Raw genomic sequence first — 20694 nt, 5'->3', positions numbered from 1 at the left:
AGGTCATCAAAAAGTGTATACTGATGAGGTGATGGTCAACGGGAGTGGTCACTGTAATTGCATAGCTTCACAGTGTTTGCAGTATGTGCAGTTAATGATGGAAACTATATCCAGCCCTGTTTTCTATTTTGTTTATTTTTTTTGCCTCGATGATTAATTAAGTCATAATGAATGGAGAACAATCTGTGGACTCATTTGTGAATTTATTGTTTGTTTGTCTCTGGAGAATAGGTGCACTTGGTGCTCTCTGCAGCCATTCCCACCTCTGCTAATTGATTCTCAATGAAATATAATAGGCTACTTTAACACAGATCAGGGACAAAACTTAAGAAACACTAAAATGTTTCTATTATTGTTATAATAGTGCTACTTTTGACTAGTATAAATGTATCACTGCATTTATAGAGTAACCGTGTTCACAGTGTGTTCTAGCATCATTACCAAAGATTTCGGAAGATAGGAATGTGATTTTAAAAAAGATTTTAAACACATATATGCGTCATAAAAACACTACAACCACAACAATGGAGCGTATGCACTTGTGGGAGGGTTCATAAAGACAATGCAAATGAGACAAGAATTAGAGAGCTAACACACCCCGCAGACCCTCTGCCTCACTTTCCACTGCGGGAAGACGGCTCCTCGCAGCGCTGCCACTGGCTACCAGCCTGCTGGTGTGTTTACGCAGCTGAATTCTGTCCATCTCTGGAGCTGCCGCCCGTTTTCCCCTTGGCCATGTAGTTTCTTAGTGGCAGGGAGTGAATGAGAGAGGTCGCAAGGTGCACTAGTTTGCTAATTCTTGTCTAATTTGAGGGCTGATAAACAAGTAAATAATCAAATTTAGTGACCCATATATCTACTTTCTAAGCTACTGTAGCTCTCATTGGGACCCTAAATAATAAAATAAAAATTTGCAAGGTTTTGCAGGTGTTTCGCAAAGTGCATCTATCTGTTTGATACAACCTTTGTTTTTCAAATTCTTCTGTTTTAGAAAATATATTGAATGTATGTGATATTTGATTATGCTAATTCAGACTTTTGAAGACTTATTTAAGCTTCAGCTGAACTTCAGAATGCATTAACCACAAACACTGGATTTTGTCCCCCATCTGTCCCTCGGAAGGGATAACTCAACAGTATATGGACAAGAGATTGCAGCAACAAATGACTCTTACAATGTACATATGGGCATGTGAGTGTAAAAGAAAACATAAACCTATTCTTAAAACCTGTAGAATTGAACTTTCAGGTCACCCGAATGGGAGTTGAGTGCCCTCAATGCAATGTGGTATATAAATGCAATTACAAAAAAACTAAAATTATGCTCCTCACTTTCTCTTTCACAAATAAAACATGACAAATGTAGCATGTAGCAGTTTTAAGAAATAATAATGAATTAATATCAAAATATGTTAATGATTATTAATAACTCAATTATGAATAATGAACCCATGAATTAGTATAAGAAGAATCATGATACTCATGATAAGAACTCATTAATATAAGTAAGGGGATTCACCTTTAGATTCAATTTTGAAAATTTTTGAAAAAAAGGGAAAACTTCTAAATGTGATATTTATCAATTAAATGTCAAACTTTGGGATCGCTAATGGAATTGTAAGCAGAGTTGGTTATTATGGATGTAACTATACTTATTATATGTAAACTCAGATGTTGTTCACTCTTCGAGTTTTGGTAAACTCCAAACTTGCACAATTAATATATAAAGACACACTATAGTGAGTCAGTAATGTAAGACCAGTTTTATACGACTACAGAAAGTGAGTTTGTTACTCTAAGGTAGATTAAAAAAATATATATATAGAATGCAAAGACTAACTAGGTGTACGTATCAATTCAGGTACATGTTATTTTGCATCAAGACTCAGTTTCCTTAAGTCGTTACTCACAATTCGATGTGTCTCTGCGTCCCTCAGGGATGTAGATGCTCGTAAAACCGCAGATTTTGGGTCAGAAAACCTTGTAGGGTCAGCCTTAATGAATGTCTTAGTTCATAAATTGGTTTCAGTGTCAAAATTGACCCCAAGTCTTATCTTGAGTTGGTCCAGTCACATGGTAAATTCAGAGTCCAAGCACTCGGTGACCCTAGAGGTCTTGAGAGCAGTTCCTGGCAGAAGTTAATTAGTTAAGATTTTGTCATCATTGTTGTATTTATTACATTCCAGTTGTATCATCTTCCGTGGATGTTTGCTACACAAACTACAAATATTACACAGTACCTCATTGTCATTGGAACCCACTGCTTTTGGATTTCTGTTATTTCCCTGTGTTCATATTGTAAAGCGCTGCAAAATTAACTTCAAAATGATCCTAGAGTGTAACAGCAGCTTTGACTCAGCAGGAGAGGGTCAAACTTGATTAATCTGCCCTCCAACATGCGGCTTCCCTGAATTATCATACTACCAGAATCATATGCACGCAGCAAGGGGTATTTAGTAATTTCAAGAAAAGGTTGACAGCTCTCAAGGCACTGCAGCTAATTTATAGGCCACAATATCAGCCCCCTGCCTACACAGGGGGTTAGCTGACAGTATGGCTCAACCTTCAGAGCTGGTACTCACGTGATATTATGGTCCAACAACTGATCTGTCCAAATTTAGCTGCTCGTACCATTTCATTCAGTCTTTGATTGCCGACAACCTGTAACAAACCGGTGTTATTTATGGCATTATTCTATTTAAAAATAAAAAAATGTTGTAGTTTGATATTGTTTTACTGATGGTCTTCTGGTGTGGGTCTCAATGCAAATTAACTGCTAAGTGTATTTGTGAATATGCGCGTCGCCAATTCTTTGGTCATGATGTTAAAATGGGATGAGGTACTGAGGTTTTAATGCAGAACCAGTAACACTTAAAAAGTAATAGTTCTGCGTATAAACTGTGTTTGCAGAGATTAATCCCAGTGAGCATTTTTCCGTTGCAAAGACATTTAATAAACGGCTATGGCCACCAGTGAAAAGACAATTAAAAGTGGTTCAAAAGTGAAAGTTTTTTCATCGACTATTTAAAAACGTTGATTGAACATAAAAATGTCAATCATATTATTATTTGCAATAATTAATTTTTTCATCCTCTACATTGTGATAATAATAGTATATCATCATTTTAGATTAAATCTAAGAAACCTTATCCACATTTCTCAATTGAAAGCCAATATTGCAAATCCCGTAGAATTATGGTCTAAACGTGAACATTTAATTAATGTCTACAAATAGTCGGTGAAAAAACTTTCACTTTTGAACCACTTTTGAACGTCTCTTCACTGGTGATTCACTGGTCTATTTTTATAAGTTTTTTCAACAGAAAGATGCTCACTGGGATATAATTACATAGTATAATAATATTGTTTGTATATTGCTGTATGCCAAACAACAACCTCCTCCCCATTCAAACTGTATGTAGCCCCACTCACTTTCTGCAGTGTATTGTAGATGTGAAATGGCCTAAAAACTCAATTTTATAACGTTGGGCTACAGCGACAGCCATACAGACAGTAACTTGCACACGTTTATGTTCACTGTTGGTCCATGCTGCAGTAGCTACGCGCTAACATGCTAACATGCTAACGCTACAAGCTAGCTGCCTAACCCGCATTGTGAGCAGCATAAAACGATACTAATGATGCTAATTTCGGTTTACATTATTGGAATCCAGTAGTTCAAGTACTTAAAAAGTATCTATTTAGCGGAAAGCCTCACGTTTATTTGGTCAACTCGTTCACTTCGCTCCACAAGTCCAGTACCGAGTCTCCAGACCGGTGCTACTTTCAAAGTTGTAGAAGCAGTCTGAGCCAGAGTACCTGCTCAGGCGTGTTCCAGCAGTAAATGCACACTTATTTTACATTAATGTATGTACACTGTTCCCATTACGATGTCCTGCAAGCATCTTGTTGGCAGCACACAGTCTATATAGTTCCCTATTTCTGACGTTTTATTTGAAACATTCGCGTTCAAATCGCGTCTTCGTGTAGACCACATTTCGCCAACCAGTGTAATATGATTTTAGAGAAATACATTCACAGTTATCAATATCATCTCTTTTGCAACCTACAACTGAACAAATCATCAATGTTTTAAAACGAGTTGATGTTTGGTGACACTTTGATGTTGTAAGGACGGTGAAAGTAGGTCTTAGACGTTCAGACCGAATATCACCCAGTTTTCAACTAGAAATCAAAGTTTAAATCCCGGTTGGGGCTGACTGGGATAGTAGATATGAAGATTGATGCCTCTTTCATGTTAGGCCAGGTGCAGTGACTTCCTGGATTGTCTGCTGGATCGCGACAAATAAATAGTCCGGCACAAACACCCATAGCGTGTTGTTGTTTGATTATTGTACTGATCTAAAAACCAAAAGATATAAATAGTATAGGCTTTAAGGTTGCTAGTAGGTGGATTAGATACCTCTGTTCAGAACCAGGCTGGCTGTTTCCCCCTGTCTCCAGTTTTTCTGCTAACCTAAACTGAGCCTGCTGTCTTCATATTCAACAGACAGCAGAAGTTGCAAGGACAACATTGGCCTATCATTATCGTTTAATGTCAATATGATCTTGTTTATGACACACATCCAGAAGTTCAACATTAGTATTCACTTGGAGTCAACTTTCTGGCAACTTGACGAATAATCCAATATTCACTCTTCTGTTTTGCTCTTGACCATCTCCTTGTTGAAATATCTGGATCTTTAAGTGATAAATGCTCCACGATGTCCACCGGCAAGCTGCAAACGTCGTCTGTCTGCTGTTTAGTTGCATACAGTGAGTTTAAAAGTTGTTTTTTCTGCTGAAAACAGCTTCCTGCATATTTGACTGATGAGAGCGGTGAGAGGGAACCAAAACAGTAATGTTGGGGAATATAAAACCAAAACAATCAGTCACTGTTGAGAGCTCCGCTCTATAGAGCTGATGGGAACTGCAAAGTCAAGTGTTAATTATCTGTGGATTCGTCATATGCATAACCCCTTTCTATTACTGTGATCCGTTGTTAATATAAAATGTTATTCATAGCAGCTTTAAATATTATTAATTGTAAAAGTGATTACATCACAGTTATTCCCTTAAAACAACAATAACAGCAAATACATGATTTTAGTTATGAACAGTTCTACTGTCGTACCTTCAGTAGTTGGGACACTGAGAGACAAGCAGTTGTGGAGAATTTCAGTATTAAACGCATTATTAGTAAGATTTAATAACACCCCTAGTGGTGAGTAGAAGTGTCACAATAATAAATATGTTAGTCACAATATGTTTCCATATGGAATGTATTATAGGTTTACAATATTCTTTCTTATAGAGGATATTATATGTTACAGTATATTAACTCATTGAATGTATTAAATCATAGAAGTATAGTCACTGTAGGTATTAAAACACTAAGAATAGTCTTGAGGGTCAGATAGGGATTCTGAGTGAGGTGTCAGACATGCAGCAGCAAATGGAGGCGACCTCATCGATGGAGGATGGGGCCAGTGGGACGGTCAAATGCCAAGCTGACCAGCAGGACAGAGAGGAGGAGTTCAAGATGTTTTGCGAGGAGCCAAGATGTTTTGCTAAGGGATCGATAATGGGAGGGGGCAGAATTCAAATGAAGCCAATCACTAATCGCCACGGAGGGTCATTCACACGTTTTATGACAGTGTCGGACACTTTCCGACTCTCAGGGGATACAAAAGAGAATGTTTTAGGGAGTTTACCTCAGATTACTGCAGCTCTCATTTTCAGCTAACTGGCCGCGCCGGACTGTGAGGAGATGCGTGTATGTGGTCTCTGCTCTCGAGAACATTACTATTGATAGTTAATTCAGTTTGTAAGTGAACTTTGTGTAGTACATTAAATATTGTTTTAATTTTGGACCGGGTCCAGCTCATTCTTCTGATGCGCGTGCGCAGTAAGAAGCTCGCAGCAGAAGAGTACCTGCGGCCTGCAAGCTCCTTCATCCTTTGTTCTTAAAAACCTAACACAGTCATTGATGCCCAGGAACTGGACTGTGTTTGTGGTACATCTCTGGGAGAAACACAAAGGGTTGCTGCCACTCGCTGTGGCAAAGCCAAAGTACAGTATACCTGTGTCACAACAACCCACTCTTGCATGACCCTACTTCTCTTCTCTTGTCTCGCTTCCTCTCTCATGTATCCTTCTTACACCTCTGTGACTTTTCCCTCAGGAGTTGGTAGATATAGCGTATGTAGGTTATTGTAACCTATATAGGTAGCGCCATGCATTGGCATCGTAGTCAGTAGCTGTCAGGAAGCACGTTTCATCGGCTGCAAATTTTCAATACACATCTTTGTTGTTCACTCATCATATAACCTTGCGTCCAGAGATCCAAAGCAGTACATGAGACAACAGTGTCACCTATGGGCGGAGTTGAGACCCACTCTCTACCTCGTCAAGCACAGTCAAGCTCCTGGACAGGTGCAGGTGAAAAGGTATTTTTACATCATTCATGCCATGTTCTAGAACTCAAAATAACTTGAGAGACGCGCACAGTCTCTGTTCTCCAGGCATTAATACAGCCAGTCAAATGACAAGCAAATAGACATGGCAGAGTTCAAAAGAACAAGAAAGGAAGAGGATTGTGAATAATTCATTTTTCTGTTGCACTTCTCGTACTGTAATTACACAGACATTGTTCTTTGACAGGGAAGGAACGTGAAATTACAATTTAGGCAGTGAAATTGTCATTTGTAGCAGTAATTGACACGAATAAAATGATTTTTCCGTCTTCCCCCTTGGATCATATATGCTAATCAAAATGTGAAGTATTAAAGAAGACACTAACGGGCGTGATAAGCAGCTAATGAAAGAGGGGAGGCAAGTGGGACAGTAATAGACATACTCCCGCTCATAAGTTCCTGTTCATTAGAGCATGCACACTGTACCCTCCTCCTGTCTTGTCTGTTTCTTCTGACTGACAGTTTTGACAGCCTTTCCTGTCAAAGGGGAAGTTTTGACTGCATCCTCAAATAAAGCATTTATATTTCACAGTACCACTAAGCAAGTTATAAGACTCTTTATAAATGGATCAGTAGTGTACGATTATTGGCGTGTAACATAAGCCTCTACTTGACTCTCTATTTAAAAATAGATGACACTGTCTATAAAGCCAACATTTTGATGACAGTTTCTTGTGTCTGGGAGGATGTCTTAACTGCGTCTCACGATGTTGGTAGGCTGACTCACACAGTTGATATGACAGACTTTGATCTCTCCCACTCTCTTTCTCCCTTTTGCTATTCCCCCAGTGGACTTCTGCATATGTCGACCCATATCCACCCTGAAAAAGCAGAACGTAGATCCATGAAATGAGATGCCAAATACTAGGCTCTGCTTGTGACATGGCAAAAAAAAAAGTGTGATAGAGAAAGAAAAAAAAAAAAGGAGAAGTTGAGAAGCAGGCCAAACCAATGCTATAATGAGAAATGTGTGACTTCAGTCCACTGCTGATGGGCTTATTAATCTTACTGCAATGAAATCTGGTCAGGCATTCACAGTGGGAAGGCACCAAGCTCGGCTTAGGTCTCAAATTACACCCTGGAGGCAATTTACCCTTTAAAAAGAAGATGGGGAAACTGCTGCAAACAAAATCCAGAAAATAGTACCTGTGTTACAAATAGGCAGCAGATGGGCTGCGGGGAGGGCTTGAGGCAACTTATCCGTAACCGGTGCAGTTAGGACGGTGTCATAGAGTCGCAGGGAGATCAGGAGTGGTAGGGTTTGGACTCTAGCGATCTGGCGTGCATGGGGGGGGGGGGGGGGTGAGGGGAACTCTCGGAGCTAATCATGCTAACACTGAATTCCCTCATTACCTCTGAGGCTGAGCTGTGGGCAGGAGTCCAAGTCACACACACACACACACACACACACTCAGAGAGAGAGAGAGTGAGAGCCTCCAAAGTGAGCTCAGTGTGAACTGTAGAGAGCACAGAACTAAGCCAGAATGTTGATCGCAGGGATCTTTGGCCAGCTGTGGCTCAGTGGGTAGAGCGGCGTCCTTAACTTAAACAACAAGGCTTGCGGTTCGATCCCTCTCTAACGCCTGTGTGTCAGAGTGTCCTTTAGCGAGACTCTGACACCCACGATGCTCCCTGTGTGCTTCTCGGCTGCTCACTGCTCCTAAATACTTAGAACGGGTTAAATAAAGAGGTTCAATTTCATGTATGCACTGTATATGCCGATACGTTTTTTTCTATGAAATGAGGAAAGGCCAACAATGTCCGCCTCAAGAGGTGATTAAATATTAGAACTTGGAAGTGATTTTATATCATTACTCTCGATGGATCCATATTATATAAGAGCAAATTAAGTGAGTTTATTTGTTCAGCGTCACCTCTTGTTTCCCTCCACATGCAACTCCAGCTCTGAGAGAAACCTGACATACTTTCTCACAGTCGTCTCTCTGCTTCAGCCTATTATGCAGTTCAACCCTGCTCAAAGTCACTACAATTATCAACATGATACTGTTAGTGCCTCTGGTCCCAAGAGGTATTGTAGTGGTACAAGGTTACAGATCAGATTTAGATCTAAGATCAAAGATGTTACAATTTGCCCAAACCCTAATTGGCGTCAAGCAAAAATAGAATGTTTGAACTCTCTCTGATCATTGTCAGTGTAGGGCAACAGCAACCATGAAGGGTGACAAAGTTCAGTAGAAATGCTTTTTTTTTGACATATTTACTACTGCGTGGGTACTGTTTATTTAATCTACTCAGTTTTGATTTGAAAGACGTGCTCTGCATTTGACTGGTGCAAACTGGTAAAAAAAAAACAGGACAAACATGTTTTGAGGAATTTGAAGGCAAAAGCGGATAATCACCTTCACATTCACGTTCTCTTTGTTTGTTGTTCCAGCCGTGCAGTGTGCAACGGCTGATTTGGATAGAAACACGATCTTATCTTTTGGACAGTTGAACAGTATTGGCATTGACATAGCTCTATATAACATTCCCTTTACAGTGCCATGTCATGTCCTCTTTAAAGACGACACATCTTGTGAATGTCACAAGGGAAATGCACAAAACCTGACAGGAAATGTAGTTCAGCTGATATGAACACTGGTAAAGAATGTGTCACTTTTGATTCTCCACTTCTTTCATTGTTGTGGTATGCTCACTGGGATTTGTGTACGCACACCAAAGGTAATTTTCATCTATCATTCTCCACTCAGACACCTGTGGCTCACGGCATGTTTGTGGAAGCTATTTTAAGAGTTAATCAAAGGCTGGGTGATTGTGTTAAGGTGAGGTCATCCATACATCTAAGTGAAACTAAAATAAACTTGTCCCAAATAGTGAGCATTCCTCAAAAAGACGCAAAGTGTGACGTTAATAATCAAGTTCACTTACTAACTGATAACAAGAAAGAGGCCACTGTGATAGAAAACTAATTCAAGACATTAGTAAATGTGTAACCCTGGCGAAGGCTTTCATCCACTGCAGTCTTGTCAAGCACACACACACACTAATATTTTTCCAACATGCAGTTGCAGCGACTTTCAAAAAGGAAAAGAAAATAAATTCTCTCAGGGCCTCTTACCTAATTTATCAGCACCTCGTTCATCATGATGAAATAAGTAAAACAAATGTTGTGCAACACAGGGGGAATTGTCTCTGAAGGTTAAACACTATTTTAAGCAACTACTGTATATAAACAATGACTTTAAGGAATCAAAAGTTCCCTCTATGGGCTAGTGAGTGTCTGGATCCATGCCTGTGTAGCTGTATCCTCACGAGTGTGTGCTTTTCTGCTTGAGTGAGCGTGTGTTTGTGAGTTTGCGAGAGCAAGTGAGAGGGAACGGCGGCAGTAGGAAATATAAAAGTTATATGAGGTGTGTGTGGGTGTGTAATATGCAAATACATGCCTGGTATGACTCTGGACAGGTAGCCAATTGGTGCGGGATAAGGAAGTTAGGAGGATAAAAAAACCATTGTGGGGCAGCACCTAGTATGTCTGCATGCTTTCATCTGTTTATTCAAAGAGTTGGGAAGCAAAAGGACTCACCTTGTTTCACTGTAATCATTAGTCCTCTAGATTATTGGAACCTCCAGAAATAAGTATTGATCTCAATTCAGCCGTATTGAGAGTGGATCTACGTCAGGCCTGATCCGACCCCATTCTATTTCTCTGGTAAGTTGCTATACTGGCACTGGGTGACCAGCAGTGCTTTTTATGATGACTGAACACAGTATATCAAATTGAGGAGCATTTAATTGTGAAATTATTTAACATGTTTCAACATTTATCTTGTGTTGTTGCAAGATGATAACAGTTTGATTATTTCTAAAATTAGAAGGTAAATAATGTCAAAGTTTTGAAAATGGAACCATAAATAGTACAAAGAAACCATTTACCCTTACTTGAATATTTGTTTAGCGAATAACAATTACTGAAACAAGTGTGGTGTAATGCCATGCAAAATAATGCATTAACTTTAATATATTCTCCTGTACATAAGATTGCATATGTAATGCAATGACATCAACCTCAATATTAATTTAAGATTACTTTCAAAAGGCACATTAAGTTATGTTCAATGCTATGGGAAGGCAACAATCACTGAAATGAAACCAACAGTCTGACATGGTGATAAGCATTGCTTATCTCCTCATGTTAACCCCATGGCACATGCAGTGGAGTAATTCATTTACCATGGCTCAGCTAATGGGATATTGATCCATAACTGTGTCTATGTCTTTGCCTCTTTTCTATAGCGCTGCTTCATTACATACTTGCTGTCTGATTCATAAGATACCTGCTTGGCAGTGTAGACAGGGTTAACACACAGCATTAGGTGTTTGAGCAGACTTGGCAGCTTGTCAACTGAGGAGCTGATCTACCTTTTGCATGTTGGCATGTGTCACCTACCTCCTGGGGAAATCTTTTTCAGGGTTCTCAACATTACATTGTTATAAAAATGATTGCCAGATCTCTAAGTAGCTTGTCTGTATGTCACAATTCTGTTAGGCTGGCAGCACAGTATCTACTGTAAAAATGTGTGACAGGGCTTGGTGTAATTCTGTTTATCGCATGCCATAAATAGGTGACAAACATCTTCCAGGGAAAAGGTGTGGGTCACTGTGTAAAGAAGTTGTTCCGTTGTGTAGCCATCTGAAACGGGCGTTGACCTTTGACAGCTCGAGGACTATATATATATATAGCTCCATAACATTTACACCGAAAAAAATGTCACATTTCTCATCTTAGACAGAGAATTCACGTCCAGTTTAAAACACATAAAGTTGACTTCTCAAAGCCATAAAGCTTTGTTCAGATGTTGGCAAATGTTACCACCTGGCAGCAGCAGTATTGAACACTAAACTAATAAGTAACAGTCTCGAATTTCTTATTAAAGTGTCAGTCATGACTCAGCTATTGTGCATGTGCAACACTTCTCTTCCTCCCGCTGTTCAAAACAGTGGAGCTGTTGAAATTCTGAGTTTAGTTTTGAGATGCAAATTTTGTGGTTAAGACTGAAACATGCCTTTTCTAATGAATACAGCATTAACTGAAAATGTGACAAGTGAAAGGGAGTAAAGCCCATACTAAACACTAAACCAACTGACAATGAAATAAGCAGCTGTAATATGTAAACTCAAATGTACAAGTTAAGGGTGACTTCAGGACATGAACGGCGGTCTCCTGGGTGAAAGTCCTCGTTTGTTTGACCCATTCATCAACCCCATTATCCTCCATGGACTTTTTTTTATATTACGTTACTTGACCTCCTCCTTTGATCCCATCATAATTACTACAGCCACTAGAAGTCACCGCCTAACAATAAACGTAAATATGAGTACTTTTTATGAGCAGCTTACTCAACCCATACACTGTGCTGACATATATAATTCCTTTGTGTTACAAATTTTTAGTGACCATGAATATTATATTAAGCATGGTGAGATAAATACATTAAATAAGTTTGTTGCAATCCTTAAGAATGCAAAATGATTCTGTTTGCATTAGCAGAAACTTAATGCAACTCTGATACAGCGGGTAGTGTAAACAATGAGGAAGATATCAATGAGATATGCTTGGAGACTGGAGTACACTGGAGTACACATGCATGCTTCGTTTCCTGTGAAGTCTTCCTGTTTACGTAGGGAATCTAAATCCAGCGTGGGAATGTCGGACTCCGCCACTTGGTTTCATGAAAATCTTAAGGATTATAACTTTAATGTAGTCATATTCAGTGAAATTAAACAACTGTGCAGAATATTTTGTTAAATTTGAAATTAAATCAAAATGTAAAATATTTAAAGCATGTTATTTTGGGTTTCGTTGGACGCCAGAAAGCAGTAAGTTCATTGTTTCATTTTCGATTGATCCATAGAGTAAATTACTCCTCTGCGGCCTCAGCCTCTGGGCCATGGTACTTCAGAGTGTATCAGCTATGAGCGTAACTCCATCCACCACCCTGGACAGCCAGCTGACTGCTACCTGGAGCCCTACGAACTCCTACCCTGATGGTGAGGCTTGCTGACCGCCACTAACACACTCTTCATGAAGCCTACTCTATGCCTTAACGGCATAATGTACACACTCCTCACTGACGTAAATCAGTTCATTAAAGTGTCTCAGTAAATTCCTAAAACGCCTCAAGAAAATATGCTTATTTGTTCTGCTGAAGGATTCTGATTGCTCTCTGTTCAACAATCCAGTTCTCTCACTGGTTATGAAACTGATATACGAAATGAAAAATGATTCAACAATTAACAACTGATGTATTGCTCACCTGGTGAGCCCAGAGCTCTGAAACACAAGACGTGATTTAGAGATTCCAGACCGAGAGCTCTTTCAGTAAACTGCTCTGCAGATTAATTATTGACAAATACCACTAGTAGAGGAATTCATGTTTCCCTCATCAGATGCATATTTACATTCAAGCAAAGTTAATTCACCGATGTAGACAAATGCCTTTCATGCATAACCGTTGATGTCTGTCTCCAGTTCCGATGGTGACGTCTGGTTACACGAATCGCCTGTGGCTTCGTGACTCCCAGCCTCAGTTCTGGAGTAAGTTCCAGGTGTGGGAGTGGCTGCAGCAGGTCATGGACATGCACCAGATCGATGCCTCCAGTGTTCCCTTTCAAAACTTTGATATGGACGGCCATCAGCTCTGCAGCCTGAACTACCAGGACTTCATCCATGCTGCCGGCAGCGTGGGACCCATCCTCTTCCACAGCATCACAGAGCTAAAGTGGAGTGGTGCGTCTGAGAGTCTGATAGGGGGACTTAGGGGAGGGGGAAAGAAGATGATTAGTCGCAAAAAAAAAGAGAAGCCGGGTGATTCGAGTTGAGTCTTACTGAGGAGGGATCACAGATCCAGTCAGGGTCGCACTGCGTGGTGCTGTAGAGGGGGCGAAAGACTGATTAAAGCGAGGGAGATGATGGATTTGTTGTTTGCTCTTGCTTGAGTAGGTCTCCTAACAAAGCACAGAGGGGGTGTGAAGCAGAGACACAAGCTGGCTCATCCACTGTTTAATGTTTTTAATTAGAGTTTGAGGCATATTGTAAAGGAACTGGAGTTCATAGGCCTGAGGCTTGCTCTAACTATAACTATTATGTGTGAAATGAAGCTAAAAGGAAATTGAAGCAGTAAAATGATTCAAGTGTAATAATAAGTGGTAAGTGACATCGACACATCATAGTTAACCTAATGTCTTGAGTCAATGGAATTTCAAAACAATGGTGGCAGAAGACCAGGCACAACAGGTTTAACCTCCAGTTTACCGAGGCATTTAAGGTGAACCGAACTAGAGCACAATGCTGCTATTGTTGCTGCAAGCTGAGAGAAACCGGCTCAGTTTCTTGGGAAAAGGTGCTTTGATTGTATCCATCAAATATCATTTTGAAACTAATGAATATTGAGATTTGATGTAGCTTCTTGTTGAAACATAGTTGTTGCTCTCTCACCTGTTTTTATTCTGAAGAACAGGTCATTTTTTTCACCAATAATTTGCTTGTTTTACCGTCTGCTATTGAGAAAGCGATACATCTTTTGGCCCCGTTTGCGGTGAAAATACAGAACCATACTGTTTTGGGCTCTAAAAGTGAAAGTATCTGCATTTAACATGAAGCAACACAATAGTTTTTCTACTAAATCTGATGAATATATCAGACTACCTCACAGTGTGACTTGCATTATAGTGCCCTAAAGAGGTGGTCAATACTTTAAACGAAGATATGGTTCATAGCTCACTATGAATGTAGAGTTAAATAATCATTCTTCACGTAATTACACAACACTGACAAATTGAATTCCCTGATTTGTGCTGATAATTATCTTCCTTGTTCCTTCTCATCTCTGTAGGGCAGTACAATGTGGAATTAGGGCAACTGGAAGTCAAACCAGAATGTAAGAGTCGCTCAAACAACTTGTTAGTCCAGAAGACAAAAACAAAAATGTCGTGTCGACAGTTTATCTGTTTATCTAAATCCAATCTAATCTTCTTACCGTCTTTTCCTCTTTATAGTAGACTTCTCCTGTTCATTTTCAGACGCCAGCTATCCACCTGGAGGTACTGTAAATATATCAGTCAGCTGCCTTATTTCATCTCATGCTTCATTTGGAATGGATCATGTAACAGAATAATTCAAATCTATTTTTCTCTGTTAACTTAGATATCTACGATACTTTGATTCCCCACGTCGCCCCTGTTGCATCCCCCACCCCGTCCAGCCCCGGTGAGGAATCTACTAAATATACAACACAACATGGTTTGTGATGGAACCACAAAATAAGTTTTACAAATGAAAAAAAAAATTAGATTTTACAATATTTGTATTCATTTTTCTCAGATATCAAAAGGTCTTTCAGTCGTCAGGTCAAAAAACACAGTAAGTCATATCAACAGTTCTTTACCTATTATCTTTTTGATATGCTATGATTTTTTATTTTTTTTTTACCATTCAACCTGCTTGCTTTCCCCACAGACCCAAGGGGGACCCACTTGTGGGAGTTCATCAGGGACATTCTGCTGAACCCAGAGAGAAACCCAGGGCTGATCAAGTGGGAGGATCGGACGGAGGGGGTTTTCCGCTTCCTTAAGTCAAATGCAGTGGCAGAGTTATGGGGCAAGAAGAAGAATAACAGCAGCATGACCTACGAGAAACTAAGCCGGGCAATGAGGTACACCTGCAGCTATTACACGTGTAATTATACAAATACAAAACCAGACGGTAAATTATCAATCGTTAGAGGAAGAAATGCTGCAGAAACTGATTTTAAATCTCCACTTTTCACTCGGAGGGAGTGAAACTTGTCTGCAGAAATAAAGTTCCGACACTTTCAATACAATCAACATCCTACATGCACACAGGGGGTTTCTTTATACCAATAGCTTGAGAAATCTGTGATGAGGAAGAAATGTCACACTGCATTGTTCCTAATCCCATTTACTTAAGCAGTTTATAATGCACTCGCTAATTAAACAGTTATAACTAAGACATTTACTTTGAAACAACTTCCGATGCTTATAGGTGACGTCATTAAGAGTTACAAATCTAAAACCAGTGAACTCAACCGTTTAAACCACATATTTCCCATTGCTGATTACCTACAGTAGAATGGACTCGTTTTTGATCTGCCTCATGTTTTCACTTTTCTCCCAAATGAACTGAAATGAGCTTCTCCTCAGAAAATCTCACAGGCTCCTGCAACAGTCACAGCTTTTTACATTTAAATGAGCTAATCTAATGAGCTTAATTTCATCGTAGTGCAAACCACTGGAAACTTCAAAATGTGCCCACAGGTATTGTCACCGTGACCACAAAGCTGATTTTCTATTTACCGTCGTGCAGAAGATTTTGCAACTTGATGGCATCACCTAACAGATTGGTGCTCTTTGATAACAAACGCAAAGGAATAACAACCACGTTTCCTTTCATTTGAGTTCATGTGATTTCATTTAGAGGAAATGTAGAACATATTTGGTCAAAAAAGATATTCTATATACAACAGAGAAAATCGACTAAGCTCTCTGATAGCTCTGTCTTCATGCTTTCATTACATATTTGATTGAGTAGACATGATATGGTTAAAGTAATCTGAGGAACACAACTTTAATCCAATATGCTTGCTTTAAAAAACGTAGGAATATGAAAATAGTCGATTCATTTTGATTACTCAAACTGAATGGAGGAGAAAACGAATGATGTAAGTTGCTGTCGCGGAAGACATTACATTATATATGATGACAAGAGTGAAACGATAAAGCTGGCAAAACTCTATCGTTTTGTTATTGTCCACAAATCCCATGAAAAGAAGGAAACCAGCAACGCTTCATGTATGTGGGATCAACTCAAAATTGAGTGGTTGTTGGTTGTATTTCAGGAAAATGTCAGCCAGCACAATTGTGTGGCTCATTGACGTGTTTGTACTTGTTAGCAGGATCCATTCATTGGTGGTTTCAGTTTTTTTCATGAGGTTTGTTATCAATCAAAAGCTGCAGAATATCACCAGACGTACCTTGTTAAGATACAAACACGTCTGTTCATATCACACTATGAATAGTTGTAAAAGTTCTATAAGTGAAAATATCCACAAATGATTCAATTAATACTTAATTTACATTACAAAGTATTACACTGCATTTGTGTGTAACGATTTCCAAACACATTTTAGACGATCTGTGATGAATTCATGTTGAATTTGTCTGACAGTGTTCATCTGTCCTCTGTTACAGATATTACTACAAGAGAGGAATCCTAGAGCGAGTAGACGGACGCAGACTGGTTTACAAGTTTGGAAACAATGCAAGAGGATGGAGGGAGTCAGACATGTGACAATTTCATTCATTTATGTTTCTTTGATGTTGTATGTTTTATTGTAGTTTTCACTGAGCGTGTTTTGAGAAAAATATATTTCAACTGTTTACACTATGTTGATAATTGTATGTTTGCCTTGACTTTTTTTTCAGCCCTTTCTTGAGACACTGCACTAAGATGTTCTTTACTGTGCCTTTTTTTAAATACTTATTGTATCAGCATGACAGCAGTCAAACCTCACACATGTGTGTTTACATCACGTAAAACATTGAGAATCCTGTTTGTCTGATTTTCAGATACTACGAAGTTCCAAAGCAGCACGCATTCAAAACACATGTGGCACACAGATGTATGTTTTGACACTGATACAGTGAAGTGTCCGTTGAGAAGGACGCTTCACTGCTGAAAAACAACAACTTAAACAATAAAAAAAACAACATTCCATAAGTGGAAAGAAGTACAAGAATGCATAAACAAGTGATACATATTTACATAAACAGAACAGAATGGTTGGTCACATTTGGTTTATTTTATATTTTGCATCTATTGAGCTTTAAAGAAAGTGTGTAAATATTTGTTGATGATCGATAAAAATAAAGCTCCTCGTTGTTTTTATTCTATGAATGTAATTTTTCAGGATTGCATGTGTACATTTTGGGTGTCATTGTTTACGCCAAGAACAGGAACATTCCTGTGACTTTTAATTGTTATGGGTCAAAGAAATATTATGATCCAAATATCAATCAGCAGTTTGAGTTCAACATACCGCCCAAATTGCAGCTATTCTTGCCTGTGACTATGATCAACATCGTCCAGTATCCACATAGTGTGACTTGGATCCACAGCTGTTAGCCTTGTTCCCACTGAATCTGTTACAAGCTTGCTGTGAAAAGCCGTGCACTCAGAGATAGTCCAGGTCAGTTCTGTTTCATCGTTACAGTGTGAAATGCAACAATGTTAATTGGTGGCTAGCGCGTGCCACAGCTTCCACGCTGCTTCCTGCAGATATACGGATAAAATGACTGGACCTCGATGGCCAACAAGATAAAAGCGGTGGCAATATAAGACTCCATTCTTTGGTCTGTGTTTACAAGCAAATTTGGTCTAATCTTCACTCTGATTTATCTGGCTTTTGTAACCCTTCTTTACATAGCGTTGCACTGATTGACACCATGTTCGGTTGTTATCTTTCCTCACAGCTTCAAAGTTTGCCCACTGCACTATCGCCGCATCCCCTTTCAGTTTTCTCGTTTCGCTCTCACACACATCGGTGTCACTAACCGACACTGTCATGATGCGATCTGGAAGAAACTCAACCATATGTCACTAAGAAGTAATCTTCTAGTGTCAGGCCTGATTCAATTTCTGAATGACTGACATCAGGAAACCAGCTCTGATTAGAGGAGTTTGCTGTCATTTTGTTTTCCATTGACGACTGGATGAAATGAAGAAAATTGCGGACGGGGGGGGGGGAATGATACAATCAGTGACTGCTCCTGATTGGATTGAGATAAGAGCTATTGATTGCCATATTGTTATAAAACTGTGCATGAAAGCATGCAAGCAATGCAATCCAAACTGAAGTGCATATTCATTATATTCCATTGTTTAGATCCCGTGTTGTTGCATAAAATCACACTTGGTGGTTCCTCTGGAGTAGCACTTATCATGACCCATATTATACACTTTTAATTTGAAATGCACACAAAATTCAAAGTAGCTGTGTTTCAATGATTCACTAAAATAAAAGTTATGGTTATGAGTTGCATTCGTTTCAAAACCTCAAATGATGACAGGAAATAAGCGATTGACAGTGCAGCTGTTAAGCAGCCACTAAATGGATGAGGTAAAGCAGTACGAACAAGTATCATTTACCCATTACCTCAAATGCGTCATTGTATTTGTCTACCATACAACCAGGATTTAGTCCATTGTACATGGCACAAAGAGGTGAGCATCTAATCATCAGCGTCTGAAAGGTTGCCTCAGTTTCACTTTTGAATAATGTGGATTTTGCCGTGAGCTGTGATATGGCGACATGTTTGATGTGACTGGGTGAAGTATAAGTATACAGTGAGGCAAATTGTCTGGACTGATCTTGCAGCCCAAAGAGACAGAAGCTTGATTTTCCTAACAGACGGCTGCCCTGTGAATGCAAACCCAGGCTTTACCCTCAGTGTAAAGATCCATGTTGGCCACTGAACTGACATCTGACTCGAATGACACATCAGCTTGTGTGTGTGATTCACTGAGGCCTATGACTCCAATAGTTCTTGAGAATCAACTGCACGTGGGAGGGATACGATTTGGGAAAGCACCATTAAACCAGTGTAACAAGTATTTACAACCCTTTTGGTTGTTAGGCACTCGTGGCAGACACTGATGGCACTTAGGGAAACATGCCACCAAACCGGTTGTAATAGATCTGGGGAGGAACAAAAACACACTCGTGCAGCTGTAAAGAGATATTTAATCCATGTGACTCACTTTAGCGATGACTGATTTTGTTACACATTAACTATTATGATAAGAATAGTGCAGACAACAGTCTAGAAAGATGAGAAAAACAATGCATGTACAGGTAAAAGTCTATTTGCCTACAGCTCTGTGTGTCACACTAGGCTGCACAGACGGAATAATGGCTGCCTTTGTTTGGCCAAAAACAATATGCGATATCAGCCCACAAGTACCTTTATCTCGTATTGTCAGAAAATTATTTTCAGATTTGAATGAGCCACACAAGGGCTATTTCATTATTTAAATGGTGTGCATTAATTCAATCAGATAGATGCTGGAGGAAGAACAGGAAAGTGATGAAAGATAGGCTGAACATGGGCATAAAGACAGCCAGCTGGGATTTTGTGCCAGTGTCTCATGCCTCTCAGTTGGGCTATTGTGTTCTCTCAGCAGATACACAGCGCCAGCTTATCAGGCCCCCTTATCATTTTCTCTTCACACTCAAATGGACCTGTGAGGCATTCAGCCCATTCTGTGAGTTGGACGGATTAGAACTGAGTCACTGATGCAGCTTTACTTTTTTTTGGGGGGGGTACTGTGTTCACCGCCCACTTAGAAATAAAACGTAAAAAATGAACAAAAGTTCAAATCAAACTACTCATTTTGCCTTCATATGAAACAAAAACCAGCACTGAAGTCACTGAGCTCACATGAACAATTGATAATTGTGTGAAGAAGTGTAATTTACAGTATGTTGGGATGATGTGACAGAAACATGAGGAAGTATTCATGACAATGCAAAGATATGTTCTTATGAAGCTAATTTCCTGCTGTGACGTTGGACTTTCCATTAATGTTTGTTTCCCCGTTCACTTTTGACCAATAACTCACACAACAATTTCCTTGTTTGCATTCCCCGTCACAGAAACAGTCACATGCAGGCTCATGTTATCACATTATGCCTCTTTTATAAACAAATGTAAAGTTCAAACACGTGGTTATGTTGGATGGCAAAATATATTTGTGCAAATAGTTTTTATTTTCTCACGTTTAATCCACGTTTGATTCGGAAAACCTTTAAATTTAAAACATCTAATTTATTTGTAAATGTATATCGCATCACAATAATTTCACATCTTGAACTGAATCTTAATTTTGTTCCAGCGAAGACACAACAACATATTAGGTTAAGTTAAATGGTCTCTCTCTCTCCCTCTCCCTCCTTCACCATATCAATATTCAACAATATCAATAGTGCACACTAAATAAGTTCAATAAAAAAAATATAAAAAAAACATCAAGCAGTGATTAATGGGGCTCTAGTGTTTAAAGGAGCTGTATTTAATATTCTGAACATTAATGTAGCAGCAAACATCTATTTGCTATGTAAAGATTTGGTGGAGTAATGTCTCAGAGCAGAGAATGAAGTCACTCTTCCTCTGTGTCTATTGT

General features: G+C 39.2%; 1 protein-coding gene across 1 annotated transcript; it reads left to right on the top strand.

Moving 5' to 3' along the window:
• Positions 1–12385: 12385 nt before the first annotated feature.
• ehf (ets homologous factor) lies at positions 12386–16803 on the top strand. The gene is made up of 8 exons (XM_076089841.1): positions 12386–12485; positions 12967–13224; positions 14330–14374; positions 14493–14537; positions 14641–14703; positions 14818–14856; positions 14953–15148; positions 16704–16803. The coding sequence occupies exons 1-8, from the start codon at positions 12386–12388 to the stop codon at positions 16801–16803; spliced, it is 846 nt and encodes a 281-aa protein (XP_075945956.1).
• Positions 16804–20694: the final 3891 nt, after the last annotated feature.

Source organism: Anarhichas minor, unplaced genomic scaffold (genome assembly GCF_050575085.1).
Source record: "Anarhichas minor isolate MPS153535 unplaced genomic scaffold, ASM5057508v1 ptg000011l, whole genome shotgun sequence".
NCBI lineage: Eukaryota > Metazoa > Chordata > Actinopteri > Perciformes > Anarhichadidae > Anarhichas > Anarhichas minor.
The sequence above is the reverse complement of the archived record's forward strand: the minus strand, read 5'-3'. Positions and strand labels throughout refer to the sequence as shown.